This window comes from Lipophrys pholis (genome assembly GCF_963383615.2).
Source record: "Lipophrys pholis genome assembly, chromosome: 16".
NCBI lineage: Eukaryota > Metazoa > Chordata > Actinopteri > Blenniiformes > Blenniidae > Lipophrys > Lipophrys pholis.
In genome coordinates, this window is record NC_137634.1 from 28,634,868 (window position 1) to 28,655,627 (window position 20,760).

The 20,760-nt window shown below is 48.8% G+C and overlaps 1 protein-coding gene across 1 annotated transcript in view; it reads left to right on the top strand.

Annotated features, from left to right (window-relative positions):
* The window catches only part of LOC308122092 (protein turtle homolog B-like), a gene marked incomplete at its 3' end in the record, with an annotated part of 221,832 nt that overhangs the window by 48,554 nt on the left and 152,518 nt on the right, over positions 1-20,760 (top strand). Inside the window, exon 3 of the mRNA XM_080483725.1 lies at positions 9,433-9,579. Coding sequence (XP_080339851.1) covers positions 9,433-9,579 — 147 coding nt within the window. The remainder of the gene's footprint in view (positions 1-9,432; positions 9,580-20,760) is intronic.

Here is a 20,760-nt window from a genome sequence, read left to right on the forward strand (position 1 = left end):
AGGCAAAAACTCGGGCCTGGGAGGAGTTCGGGGAGGCCATGGAGGAGGACTATCGGTCGGCCCCGAGGAAATTCTGGCAAACCGTCCGGCGCCTCAGGAGGGGGAAGCAGTTTTTCACCAACACCGTTTACAGTGGAGGTGGGGAGCTGTTGACCTCAACTGGAGATGTCGTCGGGCGGTGGAAGGAATACTTCGAGGACCTCCTCAATCCCACCATCACGTCTTCCGCTGAGGAAGCAGAGGCTGGGTTCTCAGAGGTAGACTCGTCCATTACCCGGGCTGAAGTCACCGAGGTAGTTGCTAAGCTCCTCGGTGGCAAGGCACCGGGAGTGGATGAGATTCGCCCTGAGTTCCTTAAGTCTCTGGATGTGCAGGGACTGTCGTGGCTGACACGTCTCTGCAACATTGCGTGGCGGTCGGGGACAGTGCCTCTGGAGTGGCAGACCGGGGTGGTGGTCCCTCTTTTTAAGAAGGGGGATCGGAGGGTGTGTTCCAACTACAGGGGGATCACACTCCTCAGCCTCCCTGGGAAAGTTTATTCCAGGGTACTGGAGAGGAGGATCCGGCCGTTAGTCGAACCTCGGATCCAAGAGGAACAATGCGGTTTTCGTCCAGGTCGTGGAACACTGGACCAGCTCTATACCCTCCACCGGCTACTCGAGGGTTCATGGGAGTTCGCCCAATCAGTCCACATGTGTTTTGTGGACCTGGAGAAGGCGTTCGACTGTGTCCCTCGGGACGTCCTGTGGGGGGTGCTCCGGGAGTATGGAGTCCGGGACCCTTTGCTAAGGGCTGTCCGGTCCCTGTACGCCCGGAGCAGGAGTTTGGTTCGCATTGCCGGCAGTAAGTCGGACCTGTTCCCAGTGCACGTTGGCCTCCGGCAGGGCTGTCCTTTGTCACCGGTTCTGTTCATAACTTTTATGGACAGAATTTCTAGGCACAGCCAGGGACCGGAGGGGGTCTGGTTTGGGGACCACAGGATCTCGTCTCTGCTTTTTGCAGACGATGTGGTCCTGGTGGCTTCATCAAACCTGGACCTTCAGCGTGCACTGGCGCGGTTCGCAGCCGAGTGTGACGCAACTGGGATGAGGATCAGCACCTCTAAATCCGAGGCCATGGTTCTCGACCGGAAAAAGGTGGCTTGCCCCCTTCAGGTCGGTGGAGAGCCCTTGTCCCAAGTGGAGGAGTTCAAGTATCTCGGGGTCTTGTTCACGAGTGGGGGGAAGATGGAGCGTGAGATCGACAGGCGGATCGGTGCAGCGTCTGCAGTTATGCGGTCGCTGTATCGGTCCGTCGTGGTGAAGAAGGAGCTAAGCCAAAAGGCGAGGCTCTCGATTTACCAGTCGATCTTCGTTCCTACCCTCACCTATGGTCATGAGCTTTGGGTCATGACCGAAAGAACGAGATCCCGGATACAAGCGGCTGAAATGAGTTTCCTCCGTAGGGTGGCTGGGCGCACCCTTAGAAATAGGGTGAGGAGCTCAGTCACCAGGGAGGAGCTCGGAGTAGAGCCGCTGCTCCTCCGCATCGAGAGGAGCCAGCTGAGGTGGCTCGGGCATCTGTTTCGGATGCCCCATGGACGCCTCCCTCGGGAGGTGTTCCGGGCATGTCCCTCCGGTAGGAGGCCTCGGGGCAGACCTAGGACACGCTGGAGAGACTATGTCTTTCGGCTGGCCTGGGAACGCCTCGGGGTCCCACCGGAAGAGCTGGAGGACGTGTCTGGGGCGAGGGAAGTCTGGGCTTCCTTGCTTAGACTGCTGCCCCCGCGACCCGGCCCCGGATAAGCGGAAGAAAATGGATGGATGGATGGATGTTAGGAGGCTTCCTAAAGGAGTTATATTAAAGGGGGCTTCCCAAATGAGTTAGTGAAAGGTGTTAGGAGGATTCCTAAAAGGAGTTAGTGAAAGGTGTTAGGAGACTTCCCAAAAGGAGTTAGTCAAATGTTTTAGGTGGCTTCCTAAAGGAGTTAGTGAAATGTGGCTTCATACAGGAGTTAGTGAAAGGTGTTAGGAGGCTTCCTAAAGGAGTTAGTCAAAGGTGTTAGGAGACTTTCTAAAGGAGTTAGTGAAAGGTGTTAGGAGGCTTCCTATAGGAGTTAGTGAAAGTTGTTAGAATGCTTCCTAAATTAGTTAGTGAAAGGTGTTAGGAGACTTCCCAAAAGGAGTTAGTGAAATGTGGCTTCATACAGGAGTTAGTGAAAGGTGTTAGGAGGCTTCCTAAAGGAGTTAGTCAAAGGTGTTAGGAGACTTTCTAAAGGAGTTAGTGAAAGGTGTTAGGAGGCTTCCTATAGGAGTTAGTGAAAGTTGTTAGAATGCTTCCTAAATTAGTTAGTGAAAGGTGTTTACAAGCTTCCTAAAGGAGTTAGTGAAAGGTGTTAGGAGACTTCCTAAATGAGTTACGGAAAGGTGTGAGGAGGCTTCCTAAAGGAGTTACTGAAAGTTGTTAGGATGCTTCCTAAAGGAGTTAGTGAAAGATGTTAAGAAGCTTCCTAAAGGAGTTAGTGAAAGGGGTTAGAAGGCTTCCTAAAGGAGTTATTGAAAGGTGGCTTCATAAAGTAGTTAGTGAAAGGCGTTAGGAGGCTTCCTAAAGGAGTGAAGGAAAGGTGTTAGGAGACATCCTAAAGGAGATAGTGAAAGGTGTTAGGAGGCTTCCTAAAGGAGTTAGTGAAAGATGTTAAGAAGCTTCCTAAAGGAGTTAGTGAAAGGTATCAGGAGGCTTCCTAAAGGAGTTAGTGAAAGGAGTTAGGAGACTTCCTAAAGGAGTTAGTGAAAGGTGTTAGGAGGCTTCCTAAAGGAGTTAGTGAAAGGTGTTAGGAGGCTTCCTAAAGGAGTTAGTGAAAGGAGTTAGGAGACTTCCTAAAGGAGTTAGTGAAAGGTGTTAGGAGGCTTCCTAAACAAGTTAGTAAAGGTGATCACTTTGCTGAGGCAGTCAGACTTTCACTGAGTGACGTCATAATAGTGCGACAGCGGCTCAAGTTAGGGACGTCTGCCATGGTGGGGAAAGAACTACAAGTTTCTGAAAATGGCCTACAAAAAGTTCATCTGGGTTCTAGATGATTTCAAGTTGTTCTAGGCCAGTCATTCTCAAAGTGTGGTACGTGTACCACTAGTGGTACTCGGGGCTCCCTCTAGTGGTACGCCAAAGGATCACTGAAATAAATATAAATGCTCTGACATCAACAGTTATTCATGGTAGCAGGCAAGAATTGATGGCAAGAGGTGGAGGTTTTTAACCCTTTGGGCCCTAAAGCTCATTTTGACTGTTTTCACTGCTGTTGTTTTTACCTTCATATCTCACTATATAAAGGGTTTTTCTTGAAAATTGTACCGGTGCCTGAACTAATCAGTAGCGGGGTCACAGGCTGTGCCAGTCGGCTGATGGTGGGCACAAGGGGGGCATCTCCGCCTGTACAGCTCCGGACAACGTTTCTGAACATGAATTTCCAAGAGTTCCTCCCCTGTACCATGAATAACGACATATACAATCGAGTTCTTATAAAAAAGAAAGTTTTTATGTGAAAACGGTTATTCAGCGGTGCTTTCTGTGGACTGACCCCGACAAAGGGACCTCATTTCTGCGTTTATACCCTAACTTAGTGTGTACTGCACCTGAAAACATGGGATGTAGCAGCTCTGTGAGAAAAGGCCTATCTGAGCTGATTATTGTGAAAAAAGTGAAGTATTTTGTTTGTAAAATTACTTTTCAGGTCGAGTCCCGGAGGTTAGCGGGTCGCTAAGCGTAGCATTCCGGGCGATCGTGACAGGAAGGGCTGCCGCTGCCGTGACGCTGCCGTGACGCTGCCGCAACGCTGCCGCAACGCTGTCGCCGCAACGCTGTCGCCGCAACGCTGTCGCCGTAACGCTGCCGCCGTGACGCTGCCGCCGTGACGCTGCCGTCACGCTGCCGTAACGCTGCCGCAACGCTGCCGTCTGCCGCAACGTTGCCGCAACGCTGCCGCCGTAACGCTGCTGCCGTCACGGTGCCGTAACGCTGCCGCTGTAACTCTGCCGCCGTAACGCTGCAGCCTGCCATCACGCCGCCGTCACGCTGCCGTCACACTGCTGTCACACTGCCATCACGCTGCCGTCAAGCAGTGGGACCCCAGCCCAGTGGGACCCCAGCCCAGGTCCCACTGCTTCACCTCACTCAGCAGTGGGACCCCAGCCCAGTGGGACCACAGCCCAGGGTCCCCACCGTCTCAAGCAGAGGAAGTCAGTTCATCTAGCTTGGCTGTTAATCCAGTAAAAGAGACTCACTGTACTGGTTGCTGAGGCAAACTCCTTGCTTGGATCCTCTATTTTAACACATTTTAAAACTGTCAGAAATGCTTCAGTTCTACTCTAAACTGAAACTGTTTTCTGATCAACTAAGTTGGACAGAATGTGATTCTCCTGTGCTGGTGGCATCTCCATGATGAAGACCCTCCAGAAAACAGTTACTTCTATACCTCTTACATATTCATACTTGATCCCCTTTGATTGGTCACTTTTCATCTGCAGTATTTGGCCATTTACAAAGTCATTGGTACTGCCATTTAATGAATTCATCATGTCATTAGTTATATTTTCTTAAAACAACATCATAGTTTGATTTTTGCTGCAGTAAACGTCAGGAGCTTCTCTCTGTCCACCATCTTGATGTCATCCCAGGCCCCTGGTACTTTTGCACCTGTTGCCTGGTTCCTCTTTCTGGTTCCTCCTTTTGGTCTTGCACAACATGTACCCGACAGTGATACCTGCCTTTTAATCCTGTGTGTGTGTATTGTGTGTATTGTGTGCATGTTTGTGCTCGTGGGTGTGCTTGTGCTGTGTAGAGAATGGCCATTGTACAATTAACTGTTGATTCTTTTGTAACTGATGTTGTAAAAATGTGCTATACCAAAAAAGTTGATTGATTGATTGAAGTAATAATGCCTATAAGTTAAAACTGTACATGAGAACCCAGCAATACCCCGTTCCGTGGCTCCATTTTTTCCTTGGGAACGAACACTAGGTAGTTTTTGCCCTTAGTGGTTTTTGCCATAGGGTTAACACTGGTCTTTACAGGCCCCTCCTGTCCCAGGTTGACTGGTCTTTACAGGTTCCTCCTGTCCCAGGTTTACTGGTCTTTACAGGCTCCTCCTGTCCTAGGATGATTGGTCTTTACAGGCTCCTCCTGCCCTAGGTTGACTGGTCTTTACAGGCCCCTCCTGTCCCAGGTTGACTGGTCTTTACAGGCTCCTCCTGTCCCAGGTTGACTGGTCTTTACAGGCTCCTCCTGTCCCAGGTTTACTGGTCTTTACAGGCCCCTCCTGTCCTAGGATGACTGGTCTTTACAGGCCCCTCCTGTCCTAGGATGACTGGTCTTTACAGGCCCCTCCTGTCCCAGGTTGACTGGTCTTTACAGGCCCCTCCTGTCCTAGGATGACTGGTCTTTACAGGCTTCTCCTGTCCCAGGTTGACTGGTCTTTACAGGCCCCTCCTGTCCTAGGATGACTGGTCTTTACAGGCTTCTCCTGTCCCGGGTTGACTGGTCTTTACAGGCCCCTCCTGTCCTAGGATGACTGGTCTTTACAGGCCCCTCCTGTCCTAGGATGACTGGTCCTTACAGGCCCCTCCTGTCCTAGGATGACTGGTCTTTACAGGCCCCTCCTGTCCTAGGATGACTGGTCCTTACAGGCCCCTCCTGTCCTAGGATGACTGGTCTTTACAGGCCCTCCTGTCCCAGGTTGACTGGTCTTTACAGGCCCTTGTTTATCAAAAATTACTTTAAACTAGATCTTAAGTGTTTAGCTAGGCAAGGGGTGAGCGAGCTTTCAACATAAAAGCCCTTGACTCCTTAAAAATAAAAGTCCTTGTATATCAAAACATTGTTGACTTCAAATTGGATATTACGTGTTTAGCTAGGCTAGGGGTGAGCTGGCTTTCAAAATAAAAGTCCTTGTTTATCAAAAATTACAATGTTGATTTGAAAATGGATATTAAATGTTTAGCTAGGCTATGGGTGAGCAGGCTTTGAAACTTTATTTTGAATATACAAATGTAAAGAAAAAGAAAGGAATGAAAAGAGAAACATTTAAATTTATATTGGTAATATAACAACAACAACAATGAAACAACACATCCCATTTGATCCATATTTGTATGAGGAAAAGGAGTAGGAAGAAGTAAAAAGAAAACTTCTTAACTAATATCCCTCAAACACTCGGTGACAAAAGTCCCTCATAATTTATAACCAACAATTGTCCAGAAGACTGTGATAGACTGTCCTACTGTTAATGCAGTATTCTCTAGTACAGTGGTTCTCAACCTTTTTGGGGTCCTGGACCCCCTGCATATTTAAGATCAACCCTGAGGACCCCCCGCCCCGCCCCCCACCCCTGTAAATGTAATAAGACAGGGGTCCTCAATTATTTACCCCCTGAGGACAAACATCAGAGCAGCAGGTCAAACCAGGGGCCGGAACAGTCGCAGGTTTTTTTCATGTCAGTAAAAGTTGTTTTAGCTGATGTTACCATGATTACTACTGTCATTGTTATTATCATCATTGTTATTATGAGTAGTAGTAGTCAAGGTAGTAGTAATAATTTAAGCTGGGATTTTCAAAACTTGTGTTGAGGGTCACATGAAAAAGCACATCCTCCTCTCTGATCAACTCCATGGAGGTTCTCTGAATGCTGAGCGCTCTGGAGTGTGTCCACTGTTCAGTAGCTGCTGGGAGAAGACCTGGGGGGGTGGAGTCATATACTGTATACAGTATATCTAAACCCAGTTGCTGACCTGACTTGTTCTACGCCCTGGGTGAACACCCGCCTCCACCAGACACACCTGAGACGTGGTTCTCATGTCCTCTGGGTCCCCTTCACAGATTGAGCCCTGGGCGGCTGCCCACATCTCTCAAAGCAGAACCCACAACTGAATAGAACAAATTCTCCCGATTCAGCACATTCCTGACAGATTAATGAAAGTGATGATGAGCGATGGCCAGAGCAGCCTGCTGCAGAGCAGCTTTACTCATTAACTCGTAACACGGTGGAACAATAATGCTGACGGTGCATAACGACTGGTGGTGATCCTCCATGTTTCCTGCTCTTACTTGTAGCTCAGGATAAAAGGTGGGGACTGATGGTGATGGAGTGACGCCTCCACCCTGAATCCTAGAATCCAGCTCAAAATGCTGATCCTGGTCAGGAACTGAGGTTCCTGCCAAACTTGTGGTGGTTCTGTGTGTGAACGCTCCTTTAACAGCTCCTCTACCGGTTCCTGTCTTTTCTCCTCCTGACTTCAAACTTCATCCACCAGATTAATTATTGTTTTAATGACCTCAGCATCAGCAGAAGGTTCCTCAGCTTTGACCAAGAGAGCAGCGATGCTGCTGCTGCTCTCTTGTACCAATGCTGACAGAGCGTAGACCCAGAGCGTAGACCCAGAGGGCTTGTATCACCTCATGTTCTCTGTTTTGTGACTGTGGGCCTTTGGAGGCTCGTTGGTATTAAAGCTGCTGCATGCAGAGAGTTGAAGTGCTGATCCACTCTGCTGACCGCTCTGGTCTGCTGCAGATCAAGTATGGGTCGGTTATATAAACTAACCTGTTCAGTCCAGTCAGAGTTCAGCTGAAGCTCCTTCTGCTGCAGCTCACCTTGGTTCTTTTTTACATTTGGACTCACTGCTGGGTGACGGAGGTTTGGAGGGTGGTGGAATTGTAATCTGTGGATGTCCGAGTGGAGCAGCATTGACGTGATTACGTCAGATGAGTTTAGACTCTGGTTTCGGCTACGGTGTGGGATGAGGATTAAAAAGTAGAGCAGCACTTTTTTTTACCCACAAATCACTTTATTTCACCTTGATGTGGAGCTGATGGGCCGCGGGCCAGACAGGAGGCTCCGCCCACTGAGGACCTGTAATAGGATCTTTTTTTAAGAGATGTTTGATTTTTCACGAACCCCTTGCAATTACACCACAGACCACTAGGGGTTGGTGGACGCCCGGTTGAAAATCACTGCTCTAGTAAACAAGCAGACCATCACTTAGATAAACTACTGTACTTGTCAAGTATCAATCCCCTCAGTTTAAGAAATGATATATCATTTCTTAAACTGAATTATATTTGCTGATTGTTTTATCTGAGTACTTAACCTGCTCCACCTCTTTACTCCACACATTGGGACACAGAAGCTTTTTAGACTTGTTTGCTCTTTAGGAACCTTGGAATTGATCTTTCTTCTAAAATCAGACCCTCTCACTGCCTCACTGAACATTTCCTGGATGTTTCCTGCTAATAACTGATGCTCTGCTTTATACAAAACCTGAATAGTGTTGAATTCTACCAGATCCATGAATTTTAACATTCTTGATTGTAGAAATAGTGAATTAGTGTGTTCACACAAGTCAACCATAGAGACAATTCTTATTGCTCTTTTCTGTAAAACACATATTGTTTGTAATGAACTTGTGTATGTGTTTCCCCAGAGCTCCACACAGGAAGTTAAATAAGGAAACACAGTGAATTCTAAAGACTGAAGAGTGATTTATGGTCCAGTAGATCTCTGGCTTTGGCCATGACGGTCAGACTTCTGGATCCTTTATGTTTGGATGTTTCATGTTTTATTTGAGCGAATGAGTTATCATCAATAATTACACCGAAAGACTTGTTCTGATCCGCCCTCTCTATACCTACATCCTCTATTATTACATTTTACCAGATAGATTATTTTATATTTACCAAAGATTATGATTTTTGTTTTACACAAATTTAATGATAATTTATTTTTGTCAAAAAATAATTTTATTTTATTTAGTTCTGAAGAGACTAACTCCAAACGTTGCTGCAAATCCTCACCACTACATAAAATATTTGTATCATCTGCAAATAATACAAAATTCACGAGTGTTGATATTGTTGATATATCAGGATTAATTGTGTCAAATGCTTTTTTAAGTCAATGAAACTCCAGCTGTGATTTTGTTAATGTTAAAAGAGCTTGCTATTTCTTCAATGAGTTCAGTTAAAGCTGATGATGTTGACCAGTTCGATCTAAATCCATATTGACTCTGATAACAGCTTGTATTTTTCTATCAATTTGTTGTAATGTCTGTTCTGTGTGTGCGTGGTGTGCTGTCTCCAGCTACCACTAGAGGGAGCTTGCGTACCACTGGTACCACAGTTTGCCAATCAGAGATTTTGTGATGATCAAGCATTAAGTTTAATTCAGCTGAATTGTAAAGGTGTTGAATCCATCTTGAATCACGTCCTGCTGTGTGTGTGTGTGTGTGTGTGTGTGTGTGTGTGTGTGTGTGTGTGTGTGTGTGTGTGTGTCTGTGTGTGTGTGTGTGTCTGTGTGTGTGTGTGTGTGTGTGTGTGTGTGTGTGTGTGTGTGTGTGTGTGTGTGTGTGTGTGTGTGTGTGTGTGTGTGTGTGTGTGTGTGTGTGTGTGTGTGTGTGTGTGTGTGTGCAGGCCGGGCCAGCCTGCACGGCAAGTCAGCACTGCGGATCGAGAACGTGCGCTCAGATGACCAGGGCTGGTACGAATGTAAGGTGCTGATGCTGGAGCAGCAGTACGACACCTTCCACAACGGCAGCTGGGTTCATCTGACCGTCAACGGTAAGCAGCACAAAGTACCCTGGCCTCACGGCGCCCCCTGCTGGCCCAAACTGCTTTAAGGAGCAGTCAAACAAAAGTCCTGGGGTAACAAACTCCCTACACAAACAAACGCCCTCTCTGAAACACACACGACTGAAAGAATGAGTAGAGACACTCCCTGTCTCATACTGACCCCTAACACACACACGCACACACACACACACACACACACACACACACACATTTTCTCAGAATTAACGACTCTGTTCCTTTAAATCTATCAGACGCTGGAGTTTAGAGACAAAGGAGTCCTGAAGGAGTAACAGTGGTGGTAACCGCACCGCCACAAATGATTCTGTCTGTTGATCAAATGTCTGCAAGGAGCAGCCGTGTTGACGGAGAAGCTGTGAAGGTGGATTATTTCTTCTTCCTCGTGTTTCAGTCAAGTGAAGGATTTGACTCAGACGTTGGAACCTAAAAAGCAGAACTTTTGTATAAAGTCTAACTTGTGTTTGTCTGGGATTCACCGGATGCCTTTGATGAAACTCTTCATGCAGCGCCACCTTCCTGTCAATAAGGCGAAGCGCAGAGTGCTGGAAGCAGTCAACATTACATCATGCAGCAGTGACTCTGAACAGCCTGCTGGTGTGCTGGACTGATGGAGGAGCCACATCCACCCATCAGCTCTGCTGCTATTTATAGCCCCCTGCAATCCAGCACTCTCCATGTTCCTCCGTCAGCCTCGCTGGCACTGGGGGTGGAACGCTGCTTCTAGAGTCCTGCAGACGTCCATGTTGACTGTGGCGCAGCTTTTTCCTGCTCTGGCGTCTCATCTATAAAACCTTGTTTAGGATTCTTACTAAAAACGTAAAAAGCTGAAAATGGTGTGCGCCCCAAAACATTGGATCGATAAAACACACACCTGCTGGCACTTTCCTTTTATAGACCTCAGTTCACCTGGAAGGTGAGGATTCAGGCCCCGCCCTCAACACGCCCTCTGCAAGCGTTCTGGGAAAACCAACACTGGTCGGAAGGCGGGGTCGTAGCGGGCGGCCTCAGGGATCGCTATTCAGCTGGTTCCTCAGCGACTTCTGGTGTGTAGTCCTTAAAGATCTGGATCGGTGCCCCTCGGTACTCCAGCTGATCAGCTCTTCAGTCAGTGGGATTATTACCGGCCAGGGTTCTATGTGCCCGCTCCAGCTCTGGAGGAATGTCTGGTCACCGAGGGTGGTGGGTCTGAGTCCTGGATTGACTCAAGGAGGCAGAGTACCCTGATGTTGTTTCTGCACCTCTAAAGATCAATAGCCTTAGCTGTTAGCGTAGCATTGCTATTTGCTAATGCCACACCTCTCCTCCAGTGCTTGGACTGGTTGGTCTTGCAGCTCAGCTCAGTGAATGTTCTGCTCTGGTTGTCTGCATTTTGTGGAGTCTCACTTCCAGAGCAGCGACAGCAGAAGTCGGCTGCGACGCTCGCTCCACCTTCTTCTAGCATATCAGCTCTGCGAGGTAAAAGGGACTAATGAAGCCTCTTATTGTATTTGTTTACTAGTTTGTTAATAAAAAAGTCTTACTAATTGCTCTCTATATACTAGCTGTTTATTAAGTACTATACTTTTCACCACTAGGAGGCGCTCTATATACTAGCTGTTTATTAAGTACTATACTTTTCACCACTAGGGGGCGCTCTCATTCTAAGAAAGGTCAGAATGTTGTGATGTGGTTTATGAACACATTGTGTGTAAATTACATTAACATTGACTGTAACTGAAGAATAATGAAGAACCAAGCTTTACCACCAGCTGCCGCTCTATAAATAGACAATTAGATGAATATACTGTATACGTGTAGACATGGAAGTACAGCAGGAATGTATGGGTGGACAATACGCAGAGGTAATTATATTTACAATATTGACAGTATTCACATTGTAAGAGTACTACGACCGTGGTATTTACACAGTATATTTCTCAGTTTCTGTTGTTGAACAATTTAGATGCTACTGGTCAATGCTACTGCTGGTTAATGATCCTACTGGTTAATACTACTACTGGTTAATGATCCTACTGGTTAATGATCCTACTGGTTAATGCTGCTACTGGTTAATGCTACTACTGATTAATGCTGCTACTGGTTAATGCTACTACTGGTTAATGCTACTGCTGGTTAATGCTCCTGCTGGTTAATGCTACTACTGATTAATGCTGCTGCTGGTTAAGGCAAGGCAAGCAAATGTATTTATAGAGCAGCGTTCAAACACAAGGCAAATCACAGAGCTTTATAAAGAAATGAAAGAAATACAGAATAAAGAAATACATTAAAGCTTTAGAAGAAATGAAAGAAATACATTAAAACAAATAATGAATAAAAGTATAATAATAAGATAAGAGATTATTCAGATTAGTTTACTAAGTAAGTAAAATCTATTGTTTATTCTACATCCTGTGCATCTAGGAATGTTTTGTTGGGGTCAGCGTGTGATCAGAATATGCAAATTACCCTAGTGGTAGGCTACCGGAAGGTTCTACCCTGTCAGAGGTAATTTACATATAAACGAATCGCCAAACAGAAGTAAATTGTTATTTACGGGTTGACAATTACTGATCACTAGCGGTAGGCCACCAAAGTAATGGATTACTGGAGTAATAGATTACTAAGGTAATGTACCAAGTGTAAGTTATGCAAAGCTATAAAGGTTGATTGGAGTAAATAGTCAGTTATCGGCCAACAGCTTTGAGCTAAAAAGGGTCGCCTGACGGGAGGAACCTCCACGGGGTCCAATCGCGAAGGCGGTCCACCAGTGGCACGACCGGTCAACAGGCGTGACGGGTCACTCCTTTGTTGACAACTGCGGGTCAGTGGCGTGACCTACCGAAGCGCCTGTGGACCCACAGGAGGCGACTCGCTGGAGTAACCGGGGAAAAGCTCAAGCTGCGAAGGCGTCACAAATGGCTATTGACCTATCAATGAACAACGGTACTTGATTACGAGTGATGATTAAATTACGGAGAGCAACCTATGATTCAAGTTATCAATGAAACAAACCTGCGATTTGTAAGTCAATAACTGAGGGGAGGCTGAATTACTTCGGTGGAGTGGACCACCGAAGGTGATCTGCAAGTAATTTAGAATGGATTGTTAATCAAACAAGTTTGGTTATTTATCTAATAACAATCGGGAGTAATCAAGGAGGAGTTGGAATTAATTAAGTAAAGTCGGGGTTTACTAATTAAATACAATGAGTTATTTGAATGAGCTAAACCATTGAAATTGAATTAAATGCAGTTAGGATTATTAATTGGATAAACTTGCGCTTTATGAATTAATAATACTGGATAATTGGATGCTGAGATGCACGAAAACCACTTAAAAATGATTAAAAGCACTCTTGAGTATTAATTGAATAAATTGACTAATTTATTAATTAATAAAGCATACACATTATCTATCTGCAACAAAAATAAATGAACAATAGCTTAGAGACAATTCAAGTTGTGATTAGGTTAACTGGGTAACAGATCAATCAATAATAGTGCGGGTAATTAACCACAGAAAATGCGATGAAACACTTAAAATTATTTAAAAGCAATGCGGGTTATTCCCGTGGAAAACCTGCATTCATTCGCCAACGCCTCCTAGGTGTGTTAAATTACCCAAAGCGTTAAAATCATTGAAATTGATTTAAACCATTCAAACTATTAATCAATTGAATATTACCGTTACTTAATCAAAGTCGGGGCACCAGCTGAAGTTAGGGTCTTAAACGAAACATCAGTCTTAAAAAGGAAAGTTCAATTAAAATGTTTAAATTATTATTTCTGATTGAAATGATAATCGCAATTTAACTGAAGCAGGAAAGGAAGGCTGTAAATCCGAGCACTGACTGTTACAACCAGCAGTTGTCGCTGAAAAGCACACAAAAACCACCAAGAATCGTTCAATTCAACTATTAAGTGTTTATTAACAAACGTCTATTCCTAAATCATCAATCTATGAATCACATCTAATCAATAAACATCAAGCAAGATCTCATAAAACAACACAATACAAAACAAAGCCAGCTAATAAAGTGTGTGTGTGTGTGTGTGAGTGTGTGTGTGTGTGTGTGTGTGTGTTCGAGTGTGGGGGAGCGATGTGTGTGAGTGGGTGTGTGTGTGTTCGAGTGTGGGGAGCGATGTGTGTGTGTGTGTGTGCGGGTTTGTGGAGCGAAAGGGGCGTGACTTGGTGAGAGGGTAATGACCACGAACGTCCACCAGAGGGAGGTAGACGTCGGCGGTCCGGTGTAATCACCCGATCTGGCCACTAGGTGCGCGTCGGCGCGCGGGGCAGTTGTGATGACTTAATGCAACCACCAGATGGCGGTACGAGCGGTTGCAATTACCCACGCGACTACCAGAGGGCGCCAAACGGCTCGGCGACCCGGCGAGGAAATCGATGTGATTACCCACCCGGTCACCAGAGGCGCTCGGCGTGCTCTGCCTGGGATAGCGTGACGTCACTGAGCTCCGCACGGGCCGTAGCCGTCGGGAGCGCGCCGGATTCCTTGTGGCCGAGAAATCCGAGCCGCAGTGAACTACACACGGTCCCAGGGACGCACTGAAAGGAGGCGCTTGGAGGCAGCGGCGGCCGTACCGTGCGCTGGTTAGTGAACAGGGAAACAGAGGAGAAGAGGAGAGAGAGAGAGGAGAGAGGAGGGGGTGTCTGACTGTGTACACTGACGCGACCGCCTCAGCTTACACGTACAGAGTCCAAAAACGGCTGTTCAGGCAGATATGGACTCTGGGAGCAGAAGCGTGAGCTGAGGATGAGGAGGCTCGCGCGTGCGTGCGATGATTCGCGTGGATGGCCGTCCACGCGTAGACACAAAAGTACTCAGAAACAGGGATCGGCGTCCCAAAGTTACAAGTACCAACAATAAACACACAGCAATAATAATATCACGTTATTCTAATTCCTGCCCAGACTCTAAGCCTTACTTGGTTGGACGAGGGGGAAACGTGCTTCCGTGGCCAGGTGAAATCCGTCGATTTGTGGCCGCGGGCGGTTCTCTGGCGTCCCAGAAAATAGAGACCTGACGTGGACTACGGAGGGGAAACCCGTAGTGTGATCCGAGGGGCGATCAGCAGCTTCTTGCGATGAGGGGGGGAGTGAAGAAGCGATGCTCAGGTCGGTCTGCAGACGAGCGTGCGGTTGCAGCGCGCGCTCGGGGTCCGGATGATGCAAACAAAAAAAGGAAGAAAAAAAAGAAGGGGAAACCAAAAATAAAGGGAATTCCCGCTTTTCTTGAGCTCGTCCAGCGAGGTGAAGAAAATTCAGGCCCGGTCCAGGTGCGTTAACACGAGGCGCTTTGTCTCCTTACGAAAAGGTGCGTCTGGGTTGACGCGATTTCGTTTTGGAAGAGGCTGGATCTCTTCCCGGGCCTGAATTTATACCGTTATGATGTCTTCCGGGCTCCCCGCGGCGTTGGCCGTGGTTCAGCCAATCCACGCGGGGTTGGCTTGCGCGTCACCGGGCCGGTGACCCGGTGATGACGGGATTTTGGGTCCTCCTGCCGTCGAGCTGCAGTGCCGCAGCTAGAGGAGGGGGGACCCGGGGGCCCCCCAGGGGGGGGTCATGTGATCAATGGCGAATTTTCCAGGGTTGAGCACATGGTTTCTTTGTTCTCAAAGAAACGTGGCTCACCCCCCTCCTCGCCCCCCCCCCCCCTTCCTCATGAGGGTGAGTGAACAAAGGATTTTGGCTCCAACATCCCCCCTTTGTTCCGAAGAGTGGGATGCAGGTCACAGTCTTTGGAGCAAACCTGGGCCGAACAATCCATAGAATCTGTGAACGTCCCCATGTCCTGTGAAACATACTGTCCTTCTCTGTCCACCAGTTCACATGTGAGGTTATTTCCTGAGCAGGCTGGGCTAGTCTGGGCAGGCTAAGGCTAGTCTGGGCAGACTTACTATTTCTATTCTAACTATCTAAGCACACATACATTTCATTTCTTAAGGGTCGTCACCAGTGAACATGAAAGAGGTAGGAAAGGGACAGGAGAGTGAGAAATAGGAAGGGAACGGGTGGTTAGGAAAAGGGTTAGTAGGCCGTGCCTTCACCTCTTGGTTGGGTGAGGGCTGGCCTATTGTGTGTTTGTGGATGGGCCCACAAAACGTGGCGAGACCAGGGTCAGGGAATCCAGTCGGGCCTGTAGTTTCTGGATGTACTTGTACATCGCGTACGCCACTACGGCCGTGATGATCCAGCCACTGAGCAACATTCCGAGCGCTGCCATGCTGATGGGATGGTCTTGGTATGGGTGTCCACCTGCCCGCCTAGGGAAAGTGGCTGAGAGCCCTGTGGGCTTTAAATTGAATTTAATCAATTTGGTTCCCTCAGCCAGAAGCTGGCTTTGGAGGGTGGCATCAATTGTGAAATTGTGCCCGACGAATGCATCCATCATCTCAATCTCCACCTCGTGTCGGTCGGCATCGAGATGATGGAGGATTATGTCGTCAATGTGTACTGTAGCCCCTGGTGGGACATTGAGGAATATTGTTTGATTGGGCAGGGTGAGCTTGGTGGCTATATCATGGCGGTCGTAGGACATGGTCGCTTCAGAATGAGGTGTGTTGACGAGCCATCGACTACCTGCTCTCTCTACTCTGGTCTCGGTTCCTTCATCTTTGATGGACAGACTACCTTGACATTTCTGCTCCGGGGCGTCTGCCCTCAGCCCACATAGATAGTTGGTGACATCTCTAATGAAAGGGTTGCTGGGACAGATCCAGTGAATGTCTTTGGTGTTTGTGCACATGCTGAGATTGGGGACCAGGTAGAGTGAGGGGTTGTCGTCGTGGTAGGCGAGTGTGGGTGGCGTTCGGAGGTGTACGTGTGTGTTACCCTCCCAGAATCCCACATTCAATACGGTTTTTAAACGGTACACATTCTGCTTTTCAATGATTGGTAGGTTTAGGATAAATCCTAACTCTAGGTTCTGTGGGTTCACAGAGATCGGAATAGCACTGCCGAGACTATATGCCAGATGTACCTGTGAAGGTTGTACAACAGTGGTGGTAGTGGTCTTGAGAATCTGTTCAACCAGTGTTAGTGGAACTAAGTACGTGGGGATCTTCCCGGTACTGAGGCTACTCACGGAGGAACTGACTTCTCTAAGGAGATCTTGCATAAGATCCCTGACTATTCGCACATACGTTATGTCCTCACTGACGATACTTGACAAGGTTGTTAAGGCATGCAAGGTGTTATTGATTAAAGCAGAATGCAAGTTTACAGTGAGTATGGTTCCCTGAACCGTTTTGGTCAAGCCTTGTAACTGTTCACTCTGTATTAGGAGTCTCTGTTGGATTTCCGGCATTTCTTCTTCGAGTTCCCCGACATGTCTCTGAAGGGCCTTCAGGCTGACCGAGTTGGCTGCGGAGAGGCCAATCGAGAACAGCGAGCCGATGCCTGCTGCTGCGGAGAGCAGTGCACCGAGGAACCGCTTGGGTCGCTTACCGTCGCTGAGGTCTTTCTCAGTGACCATGAATTTGTCCAACTGTTCAAGCATGTGAACCGTTGCCTGTTTCGCATGCTCGATGGTGTCGGTGGTCTGGATTCCGCTTAGCCTTCCCTCAGTCAGCTGGGGGGGCTTGCGGATGTGGTTGCGGTATACATCCCAGGGGTCTAGGCGCACGTAGAACCTCTGGGTGTATAAGCCGCACCGGGTGATGAGAAGTCCAGGCGACCCCTGAAGGATGATGCCCGTTGGGGGGCCTGGTTCAACTATCACCATGGATGAGGTGACTCGGAGGCTGAGCAGGATGCCAAAAATCCAAGGGAGATCCATCCTGGAACAGATGAAGCGGAGAGATGTGATCACTATTGGGGAGTGGATGGTGGTAGCAGGGTTAGTGCATGCAGGGTGTTATTTGCATGCAAGTTGCCAGGCCCTACTAGTGAGCTTGTTATTGGTCTTGGCCGAGAAGTTCTCCCCCCTCGCTTGGAGGGGTTTCAACCTCTCGGCCCGGGAGACTGAATGGCTTGAATGGTTTGATCTGATTTGCATGGACCCATTTGTATACCGGGGGTTGTCTTGGCTTTGGGATCCTGATCCGGTAAGCCACCGGTGACAGTTTCCCCACGATTTCAAACGGGCCCGACCACCTCGGGAGGAACTTCCTTGAGGTCCCTGCGGGATGAGCATATTTGAAGTAGAACACCTTGTCGCCCACCTGGTACTCCTTTGGGGATGCAGCGCGATCATAGTAGGCCTTTGCCCCCTGAGCGCTGGCTTCCAAGTTTCCTTGGGCCCAGGAGAAGGTGGTTTTAAGGTGTTCCCGCAAATCGGTCACGTATTGATGTGCAGTGTAGGCTGTGGCCACACTGACATCTTCGGGGTGGTACAACAAGTGGAGTGGAAGGGTCATTTCCCTGCCGGTCATCATCTCAAAGGGAGTGACTCCTGTGGAGCGGTGCGGGGTGGACCGAATGGCCATGAGCACCAGGGGGAGTTTCACGTCCCAATCCTTACCATTGCTGCTGACATACTTCCTGAGCATGTGCGTGATGGTACGGTTGGCCCGTTCAACTTGACCAGATGACTGGGGGTGGTATGCCAGATGGAATTTTACCTCCACTCCTAAGATGTGGTACAGGTTTGTCATGACTTGGGACGTGAAGTGAGTACCTCTGTCGGAGTCGATGGAAAGGGGAAGTCCCCAGCGGCTGAACACGTGGTTCAGAAGGAGCACAGCGGTCGTGGTGGCTGTGTCGTTGGGTGCTGGGAGGCACTCGACCCACTTGGTGAAGGAGCAAGTGACTGTGAGGAGGTATTTGTTACCTCTGGCGGACTTGGGGACAGGTCCGACCCAGTCTACTTGCAGGTGCGACCACGGGAAAGTGACCCCCCTCCTTTGGAGTGGGGCTCGGTTCAGTGGTTGTGACGGTTGGAACTGGCAGCAAACTAGGCAGCTCTGGACGTATAGTTTGGTGTCATGGGCCATGGTGGGCCAGTATGCCACCTGCTGGAGGGTTTGGAGGGTTGCGTGGGAGCCGCGGTGGCCACCCACCGGTAAATCATGTGCGTGTGCTAACATGATTCCCCTGTGGTCGGTGGGAACCACCCAACGGGTGGGACCCTGGCCTTTAGTGTGAACCAACAAGCCCTTCTCTAGCGTCAGGTGTGGCAGCTCGCGGAAGAAGGCTTTCAGTTCGGTTGGGCTGCCCGCTGGAGCTTGTGGGGTCCCGTCCGTGTACAGGTCCTCCACCAGCTGTCGGACAATCACGAGCACGGGGTCTTGTTCCTGCATCGCGATCAGGTCTGCATCACTTGGCTTGCGTCCGAGGTGAAGTGTCTGTGCGTCAGCGTCGGCACCCTCTTGCCTCTCTCGCGCTTGCCTGCGGGTGATAGCGTTGACCCCACACGGTTGAGGAGGGAGCCACTCGTGTCGGAATTCCCAAGGCCTACCCTGTTCTGCCCCCAGCTTGGCTAAGCGATCAGCCTCATCATTCCCAGCTTTGTCGGGTCCTTCAACTTGGGAATGACCCTTGACCTTTTTCCAGTACACAGTCATTCCCTTGTCAGTGACGAGCTGGTCACATGTCAAAAACAGCTCGGCGTGTTTGACGTCTTTGTTCCGGGCATTCTTCATGCCATTCGCTTTCCACGTGGGGAAGTGCGAAATGAAGCTATGGCGGGCATAGTTCGAATCAGAACAAATCACCAGTTGTCTGATGGATTGCCCAGCTGCTTGCTGGAGGGCGATGACCACTGCTGCGATTTCGGCGTACTGACTGGTTTTCGGACCCAGCTGGAAGTGATCAGGCACCTCGCTTCTGCCGACCCAAACAATGCCCACGCCTGCCCTCATTTGGCTGTCGTGGTGGAAAGAGCAACCATCGACATAGACTTTCGGCATGCCGTCACAGATGTTTTCATCATGGTAATGATGATTGGAAGGGAGGGTCTGTGTCTTGACCAGGAGAGGTTGGATGTTGGACTGTCCCTCACAGTCACAATGTTGGCACGCAGCCAGACCTTGGCCCAAAGCCATTTTGTGGTTTTGTGCGTATTTAACCTCGATGTCATAACCTTGGAGTGCCATCATCCAGGCCGCGATGCGGCTGTTGGACACGCGTCCTTCCCTGAGACGTTGGCTGTTCAGGAAAGAGACTGGTTGATGGCAGGTTTCGATTGTCACCTTCTGACCCCCAATGTAGCTGCGGAAGTGCTCCACAGCCCAGACGGTGGCGAGGAGAGATTTCTCACAGTCGGAGAACTTAATCTCTACACTGCTAAGAGGTCGGCTGGCGTAGGCCACGACTCTCTTGTCTGTGTCGTACTTCTGTGCCAGAGCCGCGCTCAGGCATTGAGCAGAGAACCCTGCCTCAAGGAGGAACTCTTTGTCCTTATCTGGGTACGCCAGACAGGGTGCCACGCAGAGTTTCTCCTTCATGAGGCGGAAGGATTGTTCTTGGGGGGCTCCCCACTCAAAGGCCTTGTCTTTGCGGAGGAGTTCTGTGAGGGGTCTGGCAATGTCCGCATAATCCTCGATGAATTGACGGGAGTAGTTGCAGACCCCAAGAAAGCTCCTCAGTTCTGACACATTAGTTGGGGCTTTGATGTCTTGGATGGCGCGAATCCTCCCCGCTTGGGGTTCGATTCCGTCAGCGCCAACTGTTAACCCCACGTATTCAACCCTGGTACGGCACCACTGACCTTTGCGAAGTGCCAGTTTGGCGCCTGCCGCCAGGAGCTGGTTCAAGACGTGTCTTATCTCGGCTAAATGCTCCTCAAAGGTGCAGCTTCTCATGAGGATGTCATCCACATAGATGAGGTTGCCTCGGGCGGCGGCGTCACTCATCGCTTTGTGGAGGAAGATGTTGAACTCAGATGGTGAGTTTGAGTAGCCGAATGGGCACCGGTTCCAGGTGTACTGGCGGTTGCCAAAGGAAAAAGCAAGTTTGTACTGGTCAGATGGATCCACTTTCATGGTCCAAAATCCATTTGCCACGTCGACTGTGGAAAAGAAACGAGCACCTTTTACTTTGGCCAGCTCCTGATCCAGGTGGATCATGGGCCAGCGAGAAAGAGGAACCTGTTTGTTCAGCGGGCGATAGTCGATGGTAAGCCGCCATTTACCAGTGGGTTTTAATACTGGCCAGATTGGCGAGTTGTACGTCGAGTTGCACTCTCGGATAATGTTCTTCTCTCGCAGTTTGTCA